The sequence below is a fragment of the Mixophyes fleayi genome, chromosome 3, assembly GCF_038048845.1.
Source record: "Mixophyes fleayi isolate aMixFle1 chromosome 3, aMixFle1.hap1, whole genome shotgun sequence".
In the NCBI taxonomy this organism is placed as follows: domain Eukaryota; kingdom Metazoa; phylum Chordata; class Amphibia; order Anura; family Limnodynastidae; genus Mixophyes; species Mixophyes fleayi.
Window position 1 is genome coordinate 115,543,333 of NC_134404.1, and position 25,503 is coordinate 115,568,835.

At 40.3% G+C, this 25,503-nt stretch overlaps 1 protein-coding gene across 5 annotated transcripts in view; it reads left to right on the forward strand.

Annotated features, from left to right (window-relative positions):
* The window catches only part of ATP11B (ATPase phospholipid transporting 11B (putative)), a 90,829-nt gene that overhangs the window by 16,041 nt on the left and 49,285 nt on the right, over window positions 1–25,503 (forward strand). For all 5 annotated transcript variants that reach the window (XM_075202190.1, XM_075202189.1, XM_075202187.1 and 2 more), the window contains exons 3-17: window positions 8,091–8,180; window positions 8,931–9,011; window positions 9,449–9,556; window positions 9,690–9,818; window positions 10,606–10,709; window positions 10,900–10,947; window positions 12,256–12,320; window positions 13,191–13,272; window positions 14,694–14,844; window positions 15,386–15,583; window positions 18,287–18,445; window positions 19,389–19,564; window positions 20,835–20,903; window positions 21,591–21,664; window positions 21,747–21,850. In XM_075202190.1, the coding sequence (XP_075058291.1) occupies window positions 8,091–8,180; window positions 8,931–9,011; window positions 9,449–9,556; window positions 9,690–9,818; window positions 10,606–10,709; window positions 10,900–10,947; window positions 12,256–12,320; window positions 13,191–13,272; window positions 14,694–14,844; window positions 15,386–15,583; window positions 18,287–18,445; window positions 19,389–19,564; window positions 20,835–20,903; window positions 21,591–21,664; window positions 21,747–21,850 (1,638 nt within the window). The remainder of the gene's footprint in view (window positions 1–8,090; window positions 8,181–8,930; window positions 9,012–9,448; window positions 9,557–9,689; window positions 9,819–10,605; window positions 10,710–10,899; window positions 10,948–12,255; window positions 12,321–13,190; window positions 13,273–14,693; window positions 14,845–15,385; window positions 15,584–18,286; window positions 18,446–19,388; window positions 19,565–20,834; window positions 20,904–21,590; window positions 21,665–21,746; window positions 21,851–25,503) is intronic.

Consider the following 25,503-nt stretch of genomic DNA (forward strand, 5'->3'; position numbering starts at 1 on the left):
GAGAATGTTTAAAGATTTGAAAGCTGTGGGGGACTCTAATTAGGTTTGGTAGGGAATTCCATTAATTGATAGCAGCAAGTGAGATGTCTTGTAGACAGGAGTTATAGGTAGTTGCCAGAGAAGAGGCACAGGTCAGAGGTGGATCTAAGAGGGGGAGTATTTTGAAAAGAGATTTGAGATGCATGAATGGGTGGTGGTGTTGAGGGCTTTTTAGGTAAAGGTGACTAAATTGGATTTTGGAGGATATGGGAAGCCAGTGTAGGGACATGCAAAGTGGTGCAGCATTTAAAATGGATTGAAACTGGACAGGAGAAGCTGAGATAGTGAAAAGGGCGCATTCTGGGAATATTTCTAAGGTGGAGGCGACAGGACTGTCAGAGCAACTTGTTGTGAGGAATAAAGCAAAGGGCAAGTGGGTTTTGAAGAATGAGAAGATTGTGGTGGTGTTGACTGTGAGGGAGATTTGAGGGGAGACGGTGACTCCTGGAGGAGGGAAGATTGTGAGCTCTATTTTGAATATGTTCAGCTTTAGGTAGTGTGGGGATATAGAAGAGACAGTTGGTTAAACGAGGTACAGAAATGGGGAGGTCAGGGATGGAGATGTATATTTGGGTGTCGTCAGCATAGAGGTTTTACTCTGCATATTCAAACTAGTAGAAGTTAAACAACCTTTTGTTGTATATAACCAAAAGGAAGGTAAATTTATAAAATCATGAGTTTGAGTTTCAGCTGGACAACATGTCACTAATATCAATCAAAAAATAGTTGAGGCAGCTTATTGCCAGGTAAGTTGTAGCTCTCAATCACCATCAGATGCATCAGTTAGTTACATACTAAATTGCATTTGCAGTGAAAAAAGTGTGAAACTTCAGGTAGGTCTGTGCTGTGTGAGAAAAGAGGAATACGAATACTAGAAAAAAAAAAAGTACAGGTCAACTCAAGCAGCCTACTGAACTGAGTCATCAGCAATCATAGTCTAATAGTAGTAGTTTAACCTAACTCTAAGGAGCATGTTCAGTTAGCTTCCAGGAACTGTGTAAATAAAGCTGAGCTCACTCCTAGTAGCCCTAGACTCTTCTTTGGTAACTGATGTGAATGATTAAATATTCTCTATTAAGCACAATGCAATCTGCTGGTGCTATGTAAATCAATAAAAAATGATAGATGGATAGATGCACACACTATTGAATAGCATTTTTAACATGACATCCAGTTCTCAAGAACATAAATTCTTAGTGGATTGCCCGGTGTGATCAGCTCTATATACACTGCAGCCTGACTATATGCTCTATGGTGATATCACTCTAATGAATCTGCCTCTAAGGTGGCAGAGAAATGGGTCAGGTGATACCTACCTGTGCAGGTCACCTTAAGAATTTTCAGCTCAATTTTTAACTGGCTCAATTTAATTTGCCTGGTAATTTGTCCATTTTGAGACGTTCCAGCCTCCATTATTTATAGTGAACTACATTCCGGATAATAAGGTACAAGCTGCTTTTTTGTATTTAATAACAATAAGGATCAATTACTTTCCTAATGGCTTCCATCGTTGCCTGAAGAGGATTGAACTGTTGGTTATTTACAATTTGGCCACTATTGGCACCCACAAAGACCACCATCTACAAGTTTGTATGTTGTGGATATTACAACTTTACAACTTTTATCTTGATTTTTTCAAAGGAGGCAAAATTGAGAACTTTGTACTACACTAACATTGTAATTACTCAAGTGCAATCATGTTTTTCACATGAGGATGATCACACCCAGTGATTGGGGATTTATAATATTCATCTAGAAAAGTTATTGAGCTGGATTGATAGCCTCTACTCTTTGAACTTTGATATTTATCTATAGACCTGCCATGGTTAGACTGTATGATAATTTTATTTGTGCTTTGTTGCTGATGTGTTTCCTCAGTTCCATGCTGCCATCACTTTAGACATTGCTTGTGAAACATTAGGGTATTGAGCTGTCTAGGTCACAGAAGCTTCTACCGAAATCACTCCAACACCCACACCCATTTCAAAGTCACAAGTCTCCCCTTGCAGCGGCAATGGTCATGGTTATTGGCAACCAATGCAATGTTTTTACACTTACTGGGATATCATTTTCCAAAAGCATGAGCCACACGTGTGCAAGATTTGCTTTCAGCATAGTTGGTAACCCTCCTTTACACTGGTGTTTTCCATGTCTTTTTGCCCACTACCTGAATTGTTTGTTTAATATTGAGGGCAGATAACAATTTACCCAAATTCTAACAGGCAACTTGCATTTCATTATTTCTTTTACATCCATCTGGGGGACACTCCTTAACCATGGGGGTTGAGTCGGGGGGGAGGAGTCTGGCACCCAAAGAGTTAACGTTTTTCAGCTGACAGCATATCGCCCCCGCCAATTCCCCACATACCTCAGTTTGAATTGGGTGCCCTTGGAAGAAGGTCGCACCTGAAGAGCTCCAAGAGACATAGTGAACAGGGTTCACTGGTAATAGGTTTTATCCTTTTCTTTTGCAGTTTTTTTCTTTTGATAGCAGGGAGAGGCTCTGTGTACAACGGAGCTGACTGGTGGGAGAAGCGCCTGTCAGGGGGGCGGCCCCGCTGACAGAGAAGGTGAAACGCTTCTCACAGCGGGAAGCAGTCGGCAAGAGACTCTCCCCGCTGATGCAGGACGGGCGCTGCCATTAGGCAGAAAGCGCCTTTACTGCTGAGGTTCCCCGGAAGCTAGCTGGAGTATACCAAGTTCCTCCTCCCATGGGATGGCAGTGAATTCTTGAGGATGGCGCGCTAATGATAGCGCTAGCGGGGAACACATTCTAACAGGTTTTCCCCTAAGATAAAAGAAAGGGCAGAACGCTGTTAAAGTAAATAACACCGAAGGAGAGCCAGTGGAAGGGGAATGTGTTTGAGGAACACCGCTTCTCCCCCCTGCTGAGTGAGCGCGTGGAAGATCCCTTTTGGTTCAAAAGGAGGACAGTTGCAGCAGTCATTTGAAGAGAAGTGCACTTTTGACACATATATTCCCCGCTGAGTATCACTTTTATTTCTTCTGTGTGTATGTGTGTGCATGTGTAGACATGTATATTATAAGACAATGATGTGTTGAGAGAACTGTTATTTATAAGAAAACTATAAAGTTCTCCAAGCCTGTCTTATTTAAATCAGAAATACTATGTTAAATAACCTAATCTGTATTTTCTGATAATTTGGAGAAGTGTTTGTGAATTTTGAAACGTTATTCAGTTTTTCTTATCTTGTGATGGTAGATAAAAGCAAAACAGCACGTACCAAACATAATGTCTGTTCAAAATGTAATGTTAAATTAACAAGTGAACAGCTGGATCAGGGGGGCTCTGTGCGGCCTGCACTGTGGCTCCTGTGAAACAGCCTATAGACACCTCCACCATAACGGTAGATCCTCCTGAGTGTCCGGCTGCCTTAACACAGGGAGTTAATACCCTTGTAAATCTGTTATCTAAACCAGTTGAGATCCCATCTACATCTGTGGCTTCTCGGGGTATAACAGTAGGAATGACAGATGAGTCATTTTCCCCAGGGGTCGGTTTAATTCACTCCCCAACCCTCCCAGGGGTTTCCCAGATAGGAGAGGTGGGTTGGTCAGCGGTGGCTAAAGGCCTGGACCGGCTTACCCATCTACTGGAGAACCCCAGACACAAGCGTAGTGTTAAAAGACGTAGACCAGCTAAAGCGCTGTGGTCAGTGTCAGACTCTGAGAGTTCCTCAGAGGAGGAGGGGGAATTGTTGGACGATTCAGATGTGTCCATTATAGAGTCAGAAGAAAACTCTAGGCACCAGGGTATGGACGATCTGGTAAGAGCAGTTCGTCAGACCCTGGGGTTTGTTGAAGTAGAGGAGACGAAGTCCTTGGACCGCTCCCTCTTTAAGAAAGCTTCTAAGCAGGTGGTCAGGTTCCCTCCCTCAGCGGAGTTGAGGGATATTGTAGAGGCCTCTTGGAAATATCCAGATAAGAGGTTCTCTATGCCAAGGAAGTTTGGCGTATTGTATCCCCTTCAGGAGGAGGATATGACCCGTTGGTAACAGGTGGCAAAGGTAGCGACCTTACAGGACGCGACTGACAAAAAATTAGAATCCCTGCTGAAGTCGATCTTCTTGGCCGCTGGTACTAGCCTCAGGCCAGCATTGTCCTCTACCTGGGTAGCTAGGGCCATGGAAGCCTGGGCAGGGCAGTTAGAGTCTGCCTTGCAGGATTCAGATTTACTGCCTCTGGCCATGCAGCTAAGGGAGGCAGCAGGCTTTGTGTATGAAGCGGCCCATAATTCGGCCTCCATAGCTTTGTCTATTTCAGCTACAGCTGTAGTAGCTAGAAGGGCGTTATGGTTAAGGGCTTGGAATGTGGATTCAGAGTCTAAAAGATCATTAGAATCCATCCCGTATACGGGTGGGTTGCTATTTGGTCCAGAATTAGACTCTTGGATTTTACAGGCTTCAGGGGGCAAGAGGACGTCCTTGCCTGTAAATACTCCAAGACCTAAGGCTAGGCCTAGGTTTAGTTCTTTCAGACAGCCTCCTTACGGGGGCGGGTCTGGCAGAGGCCAGACTACCAATCCAGGGGCCGTGGAATCCAGGAGACAGTCCCGTAGGGGAAGGTCTTCCTTTGCCCCTGTGGCGCGGAAAGGTTCTTCCGCCAAGCTGCCGGATAGACCAGCAGCATGACTACCGCCCGTCTCTGGTTACAGAGGGTGGGGTGGGAGGACGGCTGCTTGGGTTTGCCCAGCAGTAGACAGGGTCCTCGGTAGACGAGTAGGTCCAGGATATCGTGATAGAATTCATGGGGCCAGCTCACCTCAAGTTTTGGTTACCTCGCTGGCTTCTGTCAAATCAGAAAGAGCTTAGGGCTGTCGATTTTGCTTTGTTTAAACGAAGCTATACAGGCTTAGAAATCCCAGTAAGGGAAAGGGTTTTAGTCACACCCATTCGGGGTGCTAAGGCCAGACGGGTCGTTCAGTCTAAGACCGAACTTCTGGAGTCTGAAGGGCTCACAGAGAATCCCTTGTCTAAGAATGAGTTTCTTGAGACTAGTGAGGGACTTAATACGCAGCAGAATGTTGTCTCCACAGGACAAGTTGAGGTCCTAGATGGAGTGGACAGGCAGGATCCTGTCAGACAAGAGGCTGTCAGTAGCCAGGTCTTTGAAGCTGCTGGGAAAGATGGTGACATCTTTCGCGACCTTACCCTGTGCAGGGTTCCACCCCAGAGGAGCATTATCGTGTTCAAGGTACCAATGGAGGAGGTAGGTCCTCAGCTGGTGGTTGCCGGACAAAAACCGAACAAAAGGCAGGAAGGTCCCAGAGTTCTGCGCAAAAACAAGTGATCCATTGGTAGTGGACGTCCTAGCAAGGCCTTGGGGCTGCAAGTAAAACCTGCCCCACAGGGTCCTGTGGAGAGTCAGTCTGGAGGATCGTCCAGTCTTTCTGGTACTGCCAGTAAGGCTGTGAAGAGATCTGCTGACCCTGGGACAGTTCTTGCGTCAGAGGCTGAATTTAATGGCAGAGCCTTAGAATCCAGTCTGTGGAGAGCGAGAGGTTTCTCGGGGGGTGTAATAGGCACTCTCCTGAATGCCAGGAAGCCAGTTTCAGCCAGAATTTACCACCGTATCTGACATATATATATATATATATATATATATATATATATATATATATATATATATATATATATATATTATATATAGTGGTGTAAGAAGAAGTCTTACAATTCTAAAACCTTTAGTCTGGCTAGATTTCTCGCCTTCTTACAGTGTGGTTTAGAGGCGGGGCTTAAACTTGGAACCTTAAAAGTTCAGGTATCTGCTTTCAGTGTATTTCCACAGGCGGCTGGCGGAGCTTCCGGATGTTAAGACTTTTCTACAGGGAGTGCTTCACATCCAGCCGCCCTACGTGCATCCTGCGGAGCCTTGGGATCTTAATCTGGTCCTTAGCATGTTGCAGGAGCCTCCCTTTGAACCTCTACTCTCAGCAGAGTGGCGGTTCTTGACATGGACAGTCTTCCTGCTTGCTATCGCCTCGGCCAGAAGGGTCTCAGAGCTGGGAGCTTTATCCTGCAAGGAACCTTATCTGGTTTTTCATGAGGATAGAGCAGTTTTAAGGACTGTTCCGTCCTTTCTCCCTAAGGTGGTCTCAGGTTTTCATATTAATCAGGATATAGTTGTTCCAGTATTCAGAGAGGAGCCTCAGACTCCTGGAACAAAGACAAATAAATATTTGGACGTAGTGAGGGCATTACGTATATATGTTAAGAGATCTGCAAAGATACGTAAGACAGATTCTCTATTTGTATTTGACTTTTCCAAGCGGGGATGGCCAGCATCTAAGCAGACTATTGCCAGATGGCTTACCCTTACTATCAGGGAGGCTTATGTCCGTATTAATCTCCATGTGCCGAAGCGTATTGTTGCCCATTCTACCCGGTCGGTTGGGGCGTCTTGGGCGGCTCATAATGGAGCCACGGCGGACCAGCTGTGCAGGGCAGCCACCTGGTCCTCGGTCCATACCTTTACAAAATTCTACCAATTTAATATATTTGCGTCTGGGGACGCCTCCTTTGGCCGTAGTGTTCTACGTGCAAGGAGATCAGAGCGGTCCCACCCTTCAGAGGGATTGCTTTAGTAAGTCCCCATGGTTAAGGAGTGTCCCCCAGATGGATGTAAGAGAAAACGGGGTTTATACTTACGATAAATCTTTTTCTCTGAGTCCATCTGGGGGACACTGCGATTTTCTTTTTCGTTGTTTTTTTTTTATCTCCACTCCCCCCTCTGTTGAGTGGTGTGTCTTGGTTGATTGGCCTATCATCCTAAGGGCTTTGGTAATCAAACTGAGGTATGTGGGGAATTGGCGGGGGTGATATGCTGTCAGCTGAAAAAAGTTAACTCTTTGGGTGCCAGACTCCTCCCCCCCCCCCCCGACTCAACCCCATGGTTAAGGAGTGTCCCCCAGATGGACTCAGAGAAAAAGATTTATCGTAAGTATAAATCCCGTTTTTTGTGCATTTATATTAAGTTACCAGTAAACTTATAAAAGGCACCTTGCATTACAAGTGCTACCAATATCTTTACAAACTGTATATCTTCTGCCTGCCCCACATGGTATTCTCCAGTGCACTTTGCTCATATAAGTAAGTGGACAATTTGGATGTAATTCGGCCGCTTGGCAGGCAGCTGGATCTCTTCCAGTGTCACTGGGACATTTTAATTTTGACGGAAGAGCTGTGTTCTGCAGTCATCTTCTGCCTTTACTCTCGTAATCTGACCTCAGGTAGTAGAGCTTTCAATTTTAGTGTTAGGTGAAGAGCCTCTATAACTGCTTAATCCTTGTATACGCTACTCTTACTATAAGTAAACGTTTCTGTAACTCAGGGGTCAGCCACCTATCGGTATGCCTCATTTAATTATTTGCTTTATCATGCTAATAACATGATTAACAATGGGACAAGCGTAATTCATATTCTTATGTATTTAGTGCCTACGAAACTCATAGTTGTATGGTTTGAAATGTATTAATGTAGTGCCCCCAGTTCACATTATACCACACGGTAGTGCCCCCAGTTCATTTTCAGATGTAGGCAGCAGTTGCGCGACTCTCCTTGTCAGCACACACGTCTTCAGTTCCGCAACGGAACCTGGGCCGATCTGCTGCGCATGCACAGCAGATCCATCTTGCCCATCTTCAGTTTTACAAGCAGCTCCGGACAGCGTGCCAGATGACACTGTGCCGCAAGATTTTTCTCCTGCCCCAACTGTGCCCAAAACTGTACTGCATATTGAAGCTTTTATAAAGAGGCAGATTGCAACAGGTACTAATTTTCTGGATTTTACTACAATTAAATGATTTATTGCTTTATAGAAATCTGCATATAGATTCTTTTATTAGTGTTATTGTAATTACAGTGGTGTTATTTGCTTATATAATATAAGGCACAGACTGTTATCTATGTTACCTCAATATACATTTCAAGTTAATATTTCTCCCTCTGCTTCTGTTTGCTCTGTTATCTACATGCGCTTTTTCCTTTATCCTCCATGCGTAAGTCTGCATCATGGGTATTTTCTTATTGCAGTACACCGTGCTGAATTTTGTTCCAAAAAACTTGTTTGAGCAGTTCAGAAGAATAGCCAATTTCTATTTTCTCATCATATTTCTTGTTCAGGTACGTGATTTCGATTTCATACTGGGAGAATGAATCATATTCACAGACCACGTCAACAAAGGCATAATTTTATTTTAATTTGTAGTAATGTGCTGTAAATCTCTAAAACCTTATATTATTGCAATAATTTTAATTGCAGTTGTTTATACTGTACCACTATTTCCAATTTGTAATTTGTTTACATTTGAGGAATTTTAACATATTCAAATTTGATCATGTTTTGATGAGTATTCCTAGAGAAATGTAGTTTATATAAGCTCCACTCATTTGTTCCAGAGCTTTGGAAGCTATCTACTGCTCAAATTAGCCATATTTGCAAATGTCTATTTGTTGTGCCATTTAGCCAGTTCAATTACACACACAGGAAGTTTTTTGTTTTTGATTTTTTGTTTTTTTTCTTCTGTTTCTTATGTACAACTTCTGTCTCTATGGGGCGTATTCAATTGTCGGCGAAAATGCCGAAAATCTTGCGGTCCGCACACGATTACCATTATTACGGTAATCGTGCGCGGAAAAACAGTTAATACGGTAATTTACTCGCTGGATTTCAGCTCGCAGCTCCCTAAGCCGCGAGCTGAAATCTAGCTATCTATTACCGTATTAACGGTAATAGTTTTTCCGCGGCGCGGAAAAAAACCAATTGAATATGCCCCTATGTGTTTTGAGTTAATGTTTGGAGCACAATAGTGTGGCTTTATGTGGGTAGAGTAAGTGTGGTTAAACAGTGTTTTTTGTTTTTTATTGTTTCAGCTTATGATTGATACTCCAACAAGTCCAGTAACAAGTGGACTTCCATTATTTTTTGTAATTACTGTAACAGCCATCAAACAGGTAAATCCATACAATATACTAAAATAGTCTTTGTTATAAAACTACCGAACAGCTTAGGTGGGTCCTACATCTCCATATCTCACTTCTGAATTATGATTTTGAAACTCTTGCGAAATTGGTTGTATATTATTGCAATGCAATTTAAAAAGCTCTGGAAATGAGTTTATACATAGCCTGATAGGTTGAATAATGGAGCCGTCCACTGATTTGTATGTTTGTTGAGAAATTGATTGTTTAGTGCTATTTAGGATAAAAATGTGGCCAGAACATTTGTTTACAGGATGAACTGAAGTTGCAATTCACAATGTCTTCTCACATGATGATTCATCTTGCCATGTTCTTTGCTTCTTGCATTGCTGATTTTCGTAATCACATGAAAGCATTGTGTAAGATGCATAGTAACTTCCTCATAGCTTATTCTACTGCTGTGCTTTTAGGGCTATGAAGATTGGCTGCGGCACAAAGCAGACAATGAAGTCAATGGTGCTCCAGTTTATGTTGTCAGAAGTGGAGGTCTTGTTAAGACTAGATCGAAAAATATCAGGGTATGTATACTGTTCTAAAAAATCAGACACATACTTTATTCACATGTTTTTTTTGGGTTTTTTTATCTTTGATTTGAGCTGCACAAGGAAACGTGCGATCTTTTCTTTTTTTTTTTTTTTATTGTTTTTTTAGGTAGGCGACATTGTCCGGGTAGCCAAAGATGAAACTTTCCCTGCTGATCTGGTACTACTGTCTTCAGACAGAGGGAATGGCACATGCCATTTAACTACCGCAAGTCTGGATGGGGAAACAAATCTCAAAGTATGTTGTCGTCATCTACAGTTTTACTAGCTCCCTTTTGTGTCTTCAGGGAAGCAGTTTCTGGCTGTATTTATTTTACACTAGAATATCTGATCCGTCTACAATGTTGGTGGTCTTCCAGAAACCTAATAAGTTTAATCATAAGTGACACATCATTATAATTAGCATTTTTTTTTAAAATAAGAATTTAATTTAGTGTTAAAGTGTTAACATAGCGTGTCTTCTAAAACATGAGCGTTTTATCACATTTACATTTTTCCATCTTTACATTTTAGATTTTGATTATATTGGCAATTTGTAAGAATTTTGCGCAAACTGAATTCTACAAATCATTCCAGTATTTGTCCTGTATACTGAATGAACAGATGGTTTACTAGCTTGGATACAGCCAGAGATGCAGATACTTAAGACACAACTTGCTCACAGCTGTTCAGCTTCATGGGAGTTGCATGGGCTTCCTTTCCTGTTGTTACCAGCTTACAGCCTGACTAGTTATCAGCAGCTTCAAGGAAAGGGGAGGTTTCCGGGCAAGGGAACCTATCCCCTCTCCATATTTTAGGTCCCTCTTACCTACACCCATCACATTGACTTCTCCTTTTAAGGCAAATTGAGCACTGTTATTTTAGATGCTGGAGTTGTGCTACTGTTTTATGAATGTTTATGCTGTTAATGTGGTGAAATTAAAATACTCTATGTTTTCACTATAAAGCAAGATGCCTGTCTGGTCATGTAAATGTTAAATCAAATGTGTTGTGTTCATGTAATACATGTGTACATCTCTTTTCAGACACATTTTGCAGTTCCAGAGACAGCAGTATTACAGTCTGTTACAAACCTGGATACACTAGTAGCAGTCATAGAATGTCAGCAGCCTGAAGCAGATCTTTACAGGTAACACTCACATCAGTATATAGTAGCTGCACTTAAAGGGGCTTTGCTTGTAAAGTCAGCTTGTGTCATGTGACGTCTTGACTTGCAGATCTAGTGTATACACATTGGTAACTGTAGCTAGTAAATGAATTTCGTACACGTTCTATTATATCATATTCAGTACTTAACACATTGGTAATGTTTTACTTAGGTTTGTTGGAAGAATAACCGTGCAGCAGCATTCTGAAGATATTGTGAGGTAAATTGAGTTTGGCCTCCATCTCTTGCTTTCCTTTAAGTTGTTAAACATTCATTGCATAAGACAATGAGATCATTGAGCCTGGAATGATTTTGCAGAAAGCAAATCATTGCAAGGGACTGGAAGCTGACGTTTCCAGATGCTAGAATACTCTATTGGCATGGCCATTTTCAATGACTTTAGAGCCTCTGGTTCCAATTGTCCTTCATGACCAGTACTTGAAAGTGTGCGATTTAACTTCAGTGCCATATAGTCATTCTTGTCTACTAGTTCTATTGGCGAGCATTACAGAGAACCAGACAAAAGTGAGCAGAAGCCATTTAAATATTGACACCATTAAAATGATTTTTCATAGTTTATTATAATGTAGAATCTATATTTTCATATATATGTTCTTATACTGGTGATAGACAGATCTACTCCAAACTAAAATAACCCAGACTCATAAAGATGTTATAATAATGTTATAATACATATCGGTTGATGTTTTTCATTGATATCTCTCAAATAATTTCTCTAATCAATTTATACATGCAGGGCCTGATTTAGGGTTCAGGCCACCCTAGGCTCAAGTGCTCATAGCTCCCCCTCATCTTCCACACTAGTCTCAGACGTGGTAGGTAAAAACAAACTCGTCATTAATTTAAATTCTGGCTTCCTTCACACTCCTCTTCCCCTCCAGTGTTTATGTTCCCGTGTTTTAGAAGCTCCACATGGCTTTTTGAAGGGGTCACAGCAGTCTTTGGCATTCATTTTAATTTTCATTACAATCTGAACTGTGTAGCAGAATGGAGACATGAATGAGCACTACTAAGGGTAAAAATGTGAAGTAGGAGGGATTAGTCACGCCTGCTCATGTTGCCCACCCAAGTATTGTCTTCAGCCTTTAACATGGTATTATGTCAAGATCAAAGCTGATTATTTTTTATTTTTTTTATTTTGGGAACAACTACTCTTATGTTAAAATTAATTTATACCTCTCTGTCATAATTTGTTCATAATTTTGCACCCCCAACAGTCTTGCGCCTTAGGCTGCAGCCTAGTGAACCTGTTGGATAATCGGGCCCTCTATACATAATAAGCCTCTTCCCAACTGCTGCCTCTTTCAGGGGAGGGTTTATTCCATTGCATAGAAATCCTTGAAGCTCCAATTTAAAATCGGAAAAGATGCACTAATCACACAGTGTGCACTATTGTATTCCTTTTAAATAATGAAAAGCACTCGCCCAGTATTGGTAATGTAAATGCTTAGAACAATCTTCATAGTGTGACTTTTTTATGCAGTATTCACTTTTTTTTCCGTTTAAGGCCTCTTGGACCAGAAAATCTTTTGCTTCGTGGCGCAAGGTTGAAAAATACAAAGGAAATTTTTGGTAAGTTTGTTTTCATTAAAATAAATAAATACATTTTTACTAAATGTGGCAGGAGATAAATTCAAGGTCTACTTTCTTCAAGGTACACCTACCACTTTGTTACAAAGCTAAGACAGTGGTCTTTCTTTCTTGGGTTGGAATTGCTAGGTCCGGTCTCTGATGTGATAGTAGCAAGCATAGTCCACACAACTTCCAGAATGTCCATGAACAGGGCTAATAAGAAGCTGGTCTTTTGAATCGCAGGCATGGGACTGATCCTGTGAACTGCCTACTTCAATGACTTGTTTGAAAGTCTCTTTTATTGTTTTGCCTTAGCTACACCTGCTTTAGGTTCTATGCTTCCATTTAGATCAGGCTATTGCCTATGGGCATGTCCTGTGGAAAAGGAGTTAACTTTATTAACTGCATGGTGTCCAAACTACTAGCACCAACACCTATTATGACATCCATGTGTCCAGCAATTGTGCAATATGGAAATGATTTAAGGGAGCCCATAGTTTGTAAGCTTGTGGGGAAGGCCTTCTTAACTCTGTCTCTATTGTACAGTATTGTTTTATTACTGTTTGCTCCCAATTGTAAAGCGCTACGGAACTTGCTGGCACTATATAAGTAAAAGATGATTATGAAAGGAGGACCACTACCTTCCGAATTTTATTGTGCATGCAGATTTGCGTGTATTCATTGCCTTTACACAATAGAACTGCTGTGAAAAAGCAATGAATCTAGTACACCAACCTCAGCTTATCTGTTCATATCCAAGTGCAAAAAAAGATTTTAATCATATATTTATAAAAATTTAGAGAATAGACCCCCACCTACAGTTGTTGCTTCCGATGTTTAATTGTGCTTACTTTTGCATTTATTTTATAGGAGTGGCCGTATACACAGGGATGGAGGCAAAAATGGCATTAAATTACAAGAGTAAATCTCAAAAACGTTCTGCTGTGGAAAAGTATGACTCTTTTACGTTACATTTTCAAGTAGAAAAAGGAGCAAACAAACACTACAAGTGATGACACTTTGTGGTCATGAAAATAGCAGTCATATTTGCACATTAAACGTATAGACTTTGCTTAAGGAAATCCTTTCTAGCTAGAATATACAAAGTCTCAATTTATTCATTATTTAGAATGTAGAAATGAAAAAGATAGTTTTATTCAATGCTACACACAATTAAAAATTTAAAGAATGAGGCTGTTGATTCCTCCTTTTTATTCCCCATTTATATTCTGGACAAACCATTGAGTAATCCCTGCAGTTAATCTACTGTCAAACATTCATTTGGCAATATAGATGGTGAGAATGTATAGATCTTATGCTGGTTCATAATTTAGTCATATTTTCCATCTGTCTGCTTTCTAAAATAAAACCAATACTGATATGTACCAAACTGATCACTCATGATCAGCCAATAAACACAGTTGTTTGTTGTCTACAATAATAATATCTGCATATCTTGCCAAAGTGTTAGTGTTGTGTAGATTTGTACAGATTTCAGATAACCGCAGTATTGCATAATGAAAGGACAGATTTAACACGTGTGGAATACTTGCCAGCATATTAACATTCCCGCTAGCTGCCAGCATCTGTTTCCACTCTACCTGCAGTCATTGAGATTCTCTGAGAAAAAGTTGAAATAATTATTTCTTGATAGTACTGCAATAACATAGCACTACCATTGAAAAGCCATATTTTGGTGTATGTACAGTAGTATCTTGTATATTGTATATTCCTGTTTGTTTTAGATAAATTCCTCTTTTTGTCATGGGTATTAACATATTTTCTTAATATTAGTGTTTAGAAACTAACAGTATAGCAAACTGTATTTAAGAAGTAGTAAATATGCTCTAAAAAAAAAAACCACAACAACCCCCCCCCCCCCCCCCATCCCCAAATAAATCAATTGTCTATTAGAATCAATGCCCCTGTGATACTGCTGCTGGAAATACCAATATAATAGTGTTTGTTAATTGGTGTAACTCGACACATCTTTTCTAGCATGAATTTTGTACTGAGCAGAGTTTTTAAGAGACAAGGCTGAAGATGTATTCAAGGGCTTCATCTAAAGTTATCACTACTGCTCTATGTATTCCTGAAATTTAAAGTGAAACATTTTTAATGAAGTTTGAAACGTATTAAAAGTGGATTTATTTTATCAGAATGTTTTATTGGGTTGTTAATTAGTTTGAAACCGTTATCCAAACTGGGATATGCATTAGGTTTTTGTTCAGTATAGCTTTGGTTTTGTCAGATATAGTTAAAGTTGAACTATGAAAGTAAATGTCAGTCAGGGTCTTTGCCCTCTTGGTATATACTCCCTTTGTGACCTAACATAACCTTTTAGTATTTTCAGCAGTTGATTTGTTCTTACAGGTCCATGAACACCTTCTTGCTTGTATATCTGATCATTCTCCTGTTTGAGGCAATTCTTAGCACAATCTTAAAGTATGCGTGGCAAGCTGAAGAACAATGGGACGAGCCGTGGTACAATCGGAAAACTGAACATGACAGAAATAGTAGTAAGGTTTGTATACATGTTCCAAATGTCACACAATTCCCTGTGCGAACGGTTGTTAAAATGTTTTGTTCTTGGCTAGCAATCTTACATATAATCTTCAAGATTTTACTTTTAGTTAGGATATATGGATTTTAAAATGGTACCTGTGACTAGTGCAAGATATGTTAAATTTGTTGACCAACATGGCCCCAGATCACCGTGTGTGGCAGTCTCACTTTAACCAATTACTTCATTAACTTTACACCATGTACACTGGGATCTGTCCAAATTGGTAATCACTGTGGCCTAGCTGGATACAGATTTGTTTGTCCATTGTTCTGGCTGTAAAACTGGATCTGTCTTGTGTATGTAACTTTCTGGCAATATTGTAGTCTTGTGTTTACAATAGCATCATATAGATAGTACATGTGAACTTTTATTTTTACTTGGTTCATTTCTGCATGTAATGTCTTTACATTTTTTTGCTGCATTGAATCCATTGTGTGGAATATTTATTGCAGTATTTTTCGTTTTGCACTGATACACAGATTGTTTTTCTTTCTACCAGATTCTGAAATTTATTTCTGATTTCCTGGCATTCCTGGTCCTTTATAATTTTATCATCCCTATTTCACTTTATGTGACGGTGGAGATGCAAAAATTCCTTGGTTCATTTTTTATTGGTTGGGATCTTGATCTATATCATGAAGAAAGTGATCAAAGAGCACAGGTCAACACATCCGACCTGAATGAAGAGCTTGGACAGGTAAAATAATGACTTGCTGCTGTTGAACAATGTGTTACATAAACAACCCATAATTTCCAATGTACCCTTTGCTTATACCTCATTAAAATCTGATACAATATGAATTGCTTGTTAGGACATGCTGCTCTATGAATCAACTTTATTCTCATCTGAGTCTCTTCATGCCTGCCACCGTCTAGCCTCAGAGCACTGTCAGAATGAATAATATGTAATTGTATTGTCCCCAGTGGCAGAAAAATCTTTCATACTGTGGTAACATTTATAGCTGAAATTCACGTTGTCACATTTGTCAATTCGGTTTTCATCCCTTTCCCATGCCATCCATTTCCTTCCTTAGTTTGATCCGCCTGTTCTGTAGGAAAGATTTACTTTGTCCCAACAAAGGGAATATAGTGTGAGATAGACAGCTATATTTTAGCTAGGTATATTCTAGAGCTACAGGTGCTGAGTTCTTATTGAACAGAATGCACTGCTGCTTTAGGTTGTTATAAATTTGGAGCTACTATACTTATGTTATGTGAACTATTCAGTTATTCCTAGTACAAACATTTTTGAAGTTTAGCTATATTTAAGTACAGATATTATAGTAAAATGTGACTTTGCATTCTCTGTAAACATGGGCCAATAGAAATGAATAATAAAGAATGTAAACATGTAGAGACTTGGGGAATTTGGGAACAGAAGTTTTTCCTGCTTGTTTTCCCACTTTCCTGTGTCTCCCTCTGTTCTGACTTAGGACAGCTGAAGAAGTTGGCAATTAAAGTATAGAGTATAGGGATTGCTGACATGCTGCTCAGCTCAACATGAAAAATATTTATCCTGAGACAGTCTAATGTTAGGTTAGGTACACACTGGAGGCTTTTCAGCCAATTACTGGGCCAAACAGCCAATAGACGGCCGTTTGGCCTGATATTATATCAGTGTGTATACTTACACAATGAGCGAGAGTCGTTCTAAAGTACCGATCGTTGTTTCATTTGATTGGCCATACTGTTTAAAACTCTCATTCTAACCGCCTTCTGATCCGTGCAGTGTGCATGCACTCACGATCTGCATAGAGTTTACAGGAGCATATTTAATTGTGTGCAGAGTGCCTACGGAACAGGCGCGAAGACACTCCTCCTTTATACTGCAACATCGTGGATTTCCCATCCTTTTCCCCATAGGTTTGCTAAGGGAAATCCACAATGTAGCGGTACCGTATTACCGTAAAAAATGTGAAGGCTATTTGAATATGCTCCACAGATCTGCATGATTATCGGGACTTTTTTTTTTTTTTTCCCCCCCAGTAATTAGTAAAATCGTTGTAGAGAACACATTGGTTGGAAAATTCTGTTGTGTATACCCAGCCTTAGTCATGCAGTCACATGTGCCCTTTCCCTACTCCCAGTTTAAGGACTGTTTTGCTTTGTGCTTATAAAACTTTATTGCCTGATAACATATCATGGTTTGATTACTTTTTAACCTCATCTTATCATGTTATTGCCTCTATCTTAGCAAGATAAAGACCAAATGCATTCTCCATTTTTAGTTTTTTTCCATGCACTAATCTGAAACTTGACCATTTATAAATAAAGTATGTTAATGGATCACATGGCAAGACGTGCAACTAGAAAATCAGTATCTAGAGTCACCAAATCTAGAACAGGTTTTCATAAACTGCAGTCGCCAAGTTTCCCCACAGAGGTCATCATCACCTCTAAGCTCTTCTGTATAAATGAATCTAGTGAGCCAGACTTCTCCTAGATACAAATGGAAGGGTTGAAGTTGCAATGTCAGCAGTGAAAATGCTAAACCACAATGTCTATAGTCATAAGGACGACAGTTAAAATGTCAATATGTAAAATGTCTACTGTGTTGTAAAATGTGCAGTCAAAATGTCGATGTAAAGCACTAGATTTAAAACAACAATACATGTTAAATAGCCAAAATGTAAGTAAACGTATAGAAAAACAAACGGCGTGCCGTTGAACTTACACTATAGTCTTGTGTGATGTTGCAGTTTTTTTAAGAATGTCCTTACTGCCTTATTTGTTTTATGGAAACCTTAGGAGACTACTCATAAAGTGTACAGTTGTGGAGGTGCCCTTATTTTCTTTAAAAGTATTGTTTTATTTTGTACTGATTTTGCTTATCCGATTAGTGACATATATTTTTTGTTTTTGTCTTGGTCCTTATTCCCATATGTTACATTCCAAAGCCCATTTGTTAATCTAAATGCTGTCCTAATAAAACTGCTTGTAGTGTGGCCTCATATTTGGCAGCATGGTCAGACATTTATGGGTATGCAACCCGACTTGTAGAACCAAAATTGATCATGCTTCCAACGGAGAAACACACACTCAAGTTTGCTCATAACCAGTGCAGCAAACTAACATACTATTATATCTAGCATGTGCAGATGTAGACCCAACTAAACAAACAAACAAAGGTTTAAATATATTGAAATCCTTACAATCCCGACCTGTCTAATCACCTGTACCCCCTGTGTACCTGACTGCCATTGCTTGGAAGAGCCATTTTGTTGCTGTCCCTGAACTCCAGTATTCCTTCAGGTAATGTTCTACTTGTATTTGCTATGCACTATTAGATGGTTTCAGGTTTTTTTTTGTTTTCATAATGCAAAAACAGAATCTATTTTTGATGACTATACACTTAATAACTTGTCTGATTACTTCTTTTTTTCTAACCATTCCTTCTCAGGTAGAATATGTATTTACAGACAAAACAGGCACACTGACAGAAAATGAGATGCAGTTTAGGGAATGTTCAGTAAATGGCATTAAATACCAAGAGATCAATGGGAAACTTGTGCCAGAAGGAGTGACCATGGATTTCCCTGATGGAGCCCCTATTAGCTTGGTAAGACCAGCATGTTTCATACTTGTTACGTGTTGCAAACTCTACAATAGTCTTTTTGTCAGTGTACACATTACTAGTAATGTTTAAATGGTTGTAGTGCATTGAGTTATAATACAGAGGGATATTTCATATGTATATTGATAGGATTGCCGACCAGTTTCAATTAAAATATCTTAAATGCTTCTAAAAATAAGTTTGCTTTGTGCCAGATGAACATCTTTATCACTGCATGTAGTTTTAAGATATTCACCTAAACTCCGCTCTGGAGAATACCTAAAATAACCTTTATTGTGGTAGAAAACTAACAACATGCTTGAAGGGTACTAAGTAATAGTTACTGACCGCTTGATGGAAGGACGTTTCTGAATTAGCAGTAAGCTAGCCTTGCCAAGCATGGCTGTGGTTTATTAGGATGAAATACCCATTAGGTTTCATGTGTATACAAAGTACTGGTGTAATAAGAGACCTTTATGAAAGCTGAAGCACAAATAGTGCTATAACCCATAGTGACCATTAGGACATTTAGTTTTATTTTCTACCTTGTACTTGATGAAAGTAAGGGGTTTGAGCTCCTTTACTACCTGTACACTAGATTTAATATTTCCCCTACCTTGTTTTTCTATTGATATACAGTATATCTCACTATTTCTTTGGAAGACATGAAAGCCTACATGAACTTGTGTCTGCTTTCCTGGTGATGATTTTAGTAGTGTAGTTGTTAAATGTATGCCTCAAAACTAACTCCTTGACTGCATACGTCCAATAGTTCAGTTTAAGTAATACACCTCTTGCAATGTTCAGTATAGTGAATATAATGTTTGGCCCTGTAACTTTTTTTCCTTTTTTAAGTCTTAACAATTTGGTAAATTGCAGTATTTTAAATAAGTGTTTGTATAGTAAATGTTAAAAATGATTTATAAAAGAGTGTTTCTACCATTATCAGAGTGTAGAAGAAGAGCTTTTCTTCAAATCGGTCTCCATGTGCCACACAGTACAAATAAGTTATGACCAACCAGATGCCTGTGTTGATGGTTTCCGTTTTTCAAATGGGATATCCACTCAATTGGAATACTATGCATCCTCGCCTGATGAAAAAGCATTAGTTGAAGCCTCCAGAAGGTAAGAATAACTGGACTCTCCCTACAAAGTTGTAAATAGGTGTTCTGGCTTTTGGCCACCTTTTTATGGAAGAATATTTGTCGGTGGCATTGTGTGACCAAAAAGTGTCAGAAATGCATGCAAGTGTTCAGTTTAGTTTTCAGTTTTAGACCAGGTGATTGGGCAGTGTGGAGAGATCTGGAAAGCAATCCGTGACGTTAAAGGTATATATAACGGTGGAGTAGTTTGCTAAAGGAGTAAGCGTAAGGTCCATGGTGGTGTTGTGACAGGCGGTTCTGAGGGAGTCCAGGCACAGAAATGATCTGGTTGTAGTCCAGGAGCATTGTGTTGATTCTCAGGTAGATCTGTAGGGTTATGCACTCCCCAAGCATTTAGAATAACTACATATTGTTGTAATAAAGATCTGCAACATTATCCTCTTTCCAAACTGTATATTTTGCACAATTTTATGATTGTATTACAAGATTTCCGTCTGCTAGTGTTGGCTATTCTTATAAAGCAGAAGTGTCTCAGTATATGGTTCAGAATTGCAGCTGTTATTTTATAGCTATTGTACAGCAAATTGGAAAGAAAACACATTTAAAAAATGTGTTCTTATTCCTGGCCTCTGTTACCTTAGTTAAATAACTGTTCTCATTGGTATTTACATCTAATAAACACTTCATACAAATGAATAAATTAGGGGGATAATTTTTAAACATCAAGTGTAAACAACATATAGAAAAAATGGTATTCTCAACTAAGAAGTCAAAACTACAAAGTTTTCCTCACTTTAAAACCTATGATTTTTTTTAATAAATAGGGGTGCTACACCTATGTTTTGAGCCAAGTAATGCCAGCAGAATTCACAAAGTATCTCCTCTCTTATGACAGGTACTGCTATGTGCAGTAGAACACAGGGTAAAAACACTGTCTCTTTGGGTAAAAAAGCACTGATGCAAAAAATGTCCATGTGTTGTTGGCCTATATGTGCATCCTTTGTTGACTGTTCATAATGCATAGGTTCTAGTTTTCAACTCCATAATTATTTAGAATGCTTTAATGCTGCCCGCTATTTGCTTATTACTGTCATGGGCACTATATTCTGCTTTGAGTAAAGTGCATTGAACTAATGTACGGAAGGCCAGGACAAGAATAAGCGAGCCATAATCTTATTAAATAGTTATTAGTGAAATGAACCAGAATCCTGCAAAGAGAGCACTTTGCCATACAAAATGGTAAGTTTAAAATAATTACTTTTAATTAAATTTGTTTTTACTTGGTGTTGTAGGATGGGTGTTGCTTTTTGTGGCATCAGTGGAGAGATTATGGAAATCAAAGTTCTTGGAAAACTGGAGAGGTAACAATGTTTTATTTAAACAAGTAAAACACTTAAACAAAATGTATAGCTCCTGGCTGGACAAGTGCCATGAGCCAAGTACTTACCTAAAAAATGTACCAATCATGTATTACTGTAACTTAACTGGGTGTGTCTCTTCCCTGACTTCTAAAGCCATTCTGCCTTGTAAATTTGACAGACTGTCTCTAGAATTTGACATTCTGGCTTTGTCTACCAAATCTGATATATCTGGTATATCTATATCCCATAAAAACGTGTTATTACGTAAGAGGCTATGGCTTTTTTTTATATTTAGGAAACATTCCTTCTCAGCAGTTTTTGGTTTGTTAATATGAACAGTAACTTGTGTCTACCGTGTCGGGATTAGCATGAAAAGAAAATCTGTATATTGGATACTAATTGTATATGAAGCCTGATTGTCGTAGATATGAAAACTGTCTCAAAATAATGAGATTTAACTCCTTAAGAAAAATATATTTTACATCTGTGGGTGTTTGGCCCCTCTTACACTGACTATCTCTCTTCAAACGTTTCAACAGCAAGTTGTAAGAGTTCATATTTTTTTAGGTTTATCCTTTTTAAACGTGCTTGAAAAAAATTGAGTGGCTTGCGTAAAACTAGAAGGAAAAAATACATGCTTGCCAGTGTATGTGTTTCAGTAAGCATTTGCTATTATGTGTGTTCAAGGTACCAGCTCCTTCATGTTCTGGAGTTTGATGCAAATCGTCGTCGGATGAGTGTCATTGTACAGAGTCCTTCTGGTAAGATTGCATTCTTACTCTTGAAGCTATAGTAATTTGTTTTATTTTCTATAAACATTTGTACACTCTAAATTATTTCTAGGAGACAAGATACTTTTCACCAAAGGAGCAGATTCTGCTATCTTTCCGAATGCCAAAGGTGGAGAAATAGATAGAACAAGGCTGCATGTAGATGAATTTGCCATGGTAAGTTTTTTATTATTGGTATAGTGTTACTATTATTGTCTTATATTGGTATAGGCTGAGAAAGTGGCTCCAAATTTAATTTGTTTCCTTCAAATCACTGCTCCACTGTAACTTCAAGACTAGAGGTATAATTCTCCATCAGAATTTTCAGTTAAAGCTTGTATTTTAATATCATGCGTGCATATATATGTGGATTGATAGATAGATTGATTTAGATAAAGAAAGAAAAGTGAAGCATCCTCAGGATTTAGCTGAAAGCAGTCTGTCTTTTAATCCAGATTTATTCTCTGAAGCTTTTGTCAAGCCATCTGGCAGAGAATACCTACACTAAATGACATTCCAGATAGAAGCGTTAATTTGCTGAGCCAAAAAAGGAGGGCCAAAGAGTTTGCAGTAAATGTAAACACATAGGGGCATATTCAATAAAGTCTAAAGATCACGGATACATGCTCCTACTAGCAATACGTTACTGCAATATCGTTGATTTCCGTGCGCACCAGAATATCTCTCAGTTGGTAGTCAAACCCTTTAAACTATTAATATGATTTTTACAGGCTGACTGCAGCAGTGTACTGAAACCTGTGCAGGGGTCTTTGGCAATATAAAAAGAAGATTTTTACCCATTGTAAAATCGATTTCTCTTCATTGGGGGACACTACAAGACATTGGGGTATAGTAGTGGGTGTAGGAGTCTAGGCACTTATAAACTACTTTGATCTTTACTACCCCCCCCACTATGCCCCTCCTCTCCTGTGGATACCTCAGTTTTGACTAACAAAGCGTATGAGGTAAGGGAAGCCCCATAGGGCAAAGAGCATAAACATAAAACTTCACACACCAGAACTATTTACAGAGCAAGGGAAGGTGTGCAGTGTCCTCCAATGGAGTAAAAGAAATCGATTTTATGGTGAGAAAAAAATCTTCTTTTCTCTTTCCTACCATTGGGGGACACTGCGAGACTTTGGACACCTACCAAAGCTGCCTCTAAGCTAGCGAATGCTCTTGAACGGCTGCACCCAATACCTTGCGCCCAAAGCTCTCATCAGAGGATGCAAAGCCCTGCAACCTGTAGAATTTAGAGAATGTATGGACAGATGACCATGTTGCTGCTCTGCATAGCTGCTCCGCTGAAACCCCATGACACTCCGCCCAAGAAGCACCAACAGCTCTGGTAGAGTGAGCCTTCAACGATACCGGGAAAGGCAGAGATGCCCAAGCATAAGCCAGTCTAATAGTGGAAGTGATCCAGCAGGCAAGCGACTATTTGGAAGCTGGCCAACCCCGCTTCTGAATATCGTAAAGAACAAAAAGATATTTGGTGCTACGGACTGAGGCTGTGTGGTCTACATAACACCGAAGCGCATGAACCAAATCCAGCAACATTAAATCATCCCTTGAAGTAGAGGGAGCAGAGGAAGGGCAAGGCGGAGGACGGAAAGCCAAGACCACAATCTCTTGATTTAAGAGGAACCTGGACACAACCTTTGGAACAAAAGAGGGTTTGGTGCAAAGGACCGCTCTATGCTCGTGGAAAAACAGGAATGGAGAGGTGCAGCAGAGCGCTGCTAATTCAGACACTCAACGAGCTGATGAAATCGCTAAGAGGAATACAGTCTTCCAAGTGAGATGGTGTAAATCCACTGAATTTAGAGGTTCAAATGGCATATGTATTAGCGCATTGATCACCAGGTTAAGGTCCCAAAGCTCTACTGAATGAACGAAGTGAGGCTTCACATGAAGGACCCCCTGCAAGAAGGTCTGAACATCCCTGACGAACCTGAACCTTAAGGGATCCCAGAAGGAGCCCCTTATCTAGGCCTGCCTGCAGGAAGGCCAGCAGTCTAGGGAGACTAAACCTGGATGTGTGGAAACCCTGGCCCTCACACCAAAGAATTTATGTATTCCAGATTTGATAATATATGGCCGAGGAGGACAATTTACTGGCCTTGATTAGAGTACCAATAACCTCTGGTGGAAAACCTCTGGCCTTGAGAATTAGGGTCTCAATAGCCGCACCGTTAAAGTTGGCCGATCTCAATCGTGACAGAGAAGAGGACCTTGAACGAGAAGATCCGGTTGCATTAGCAGCTGGCAGGGAGGATCTGCTGCCAGTTTTATAATGTCTGGAAACCATGCCCTGCGTGGCCAATGGGGAGCTACCAGAATTACTGGGACCCGCTCCATTTTTACCTTTTTGTTTTACCCGCGAAAGCATGAGTATCGGGGGGGAAGCAGGTACACTAGCCGGAAGTGCCATGGAACTGTGATGGCATCCGTGAAAAGTGCTTGAGGGTCTTGAGACTTTGAGCAGTACAGGGGGACTTGATGGTTTAGTCTGGATGCCATGAGATCGATTTTCGGCATGCCCAAGCTTTCCACTAGGAGGGCAAAGACCAACTTGTTGAGAGACCATTCGCCCGGGTGAACCCACTGCCTGCTGAGGAAGTTTGCCTCCCAATTCTCCACGTCTGTAATGTAAATGGCCGATATCTGGGGTACGTGGTGCTCTTCCCATACCATGATCTTGGCTGTTTCCCGCATGGCCCCTAGACTGCAAGTTCCCCCTTGGTGGTTTAAATATTCCAGGGCCGTGGCATTGTCTGACTGAATCTGAAAAGGTCTCCCTGCCAGGAACCTCTTAGCTTGCGTCAACGTCCTGTACACCGCTCTGAGTTCTAGGACGTTGATCGAGAGTGTGGACTCTAGGGAGATCAAACACTGAAATCTCAGGGATCCTTTTACCCCTCTCCAGCCTAGCAGACTTCCGTCTGTTGTAATTAAGGTACATGGGCCGGTCTGAAGGGTCTGACCTTTGTTCAGATTTTGTCTGGATAACCACCACGCTAGGGAAAGACAAGTGGGTCCTGAGAGGCTTATGATCTGCCTGTCTAGATGCTCCTGAGACCCCGACCACTTTCGAAGAATCTCCTGTTTGAAGAGGATGAGAGTGCAAAGGGCATGGCCTCGAACACTGAAACCATCGTTCCCAAGAGTTTCATGCATCTGAGGATGGATACCTCCTTCCGCACAAGTAAAGTCCTAGTTTTGCACAAGAGAGCGAGGACGTTGTTTTACGGTAAATAGACTCTCTGGGTCACTGTGTCGAACATGAGACCTAGGAAGTGCATGTGCTGAGCTGGAATGAGAGATGATTAGTCTAGTCTAAATTGAGAATCCACTCATGAGCTTCCAGAAACTGCATAGTGATCTGGATGTGACGAGTTAAGAGCAGCGCCGACGGTGCTTTTAGAAGAAGAATATCCAGATAGGGAACTATTGTGACTCCCTTTTCCTGCAGGAGTCCCGCCATGATCTTGGTGAACACTCGAGGAGCGGTTGCTAGGTCAAAGAGTAGAGCCCTGAACTGAAAATGGTAGTTTCTTACCGCAAAGTGGAGGAGGCAATGATGTCCCCTCCATATAGAAACGTGCAGATAGGCATCCTTGATGTCTATGGAGGCCAGAAACTCTCCCTGCTCCATTCCGGCGATGACAGTTCGAAGGGACTTAATTCTGAAGTTTTGAGTATTTACCTGCTTGTTCAGAGACTGCAGGTTTAAAATTGGGCGCAATGACCCGTCCTGTTTTGGTACTAGGAAGAGACTGGAGTAAAACCCCTGACCTCTTTCCTGTGTTGGAACGGGAACAATAACA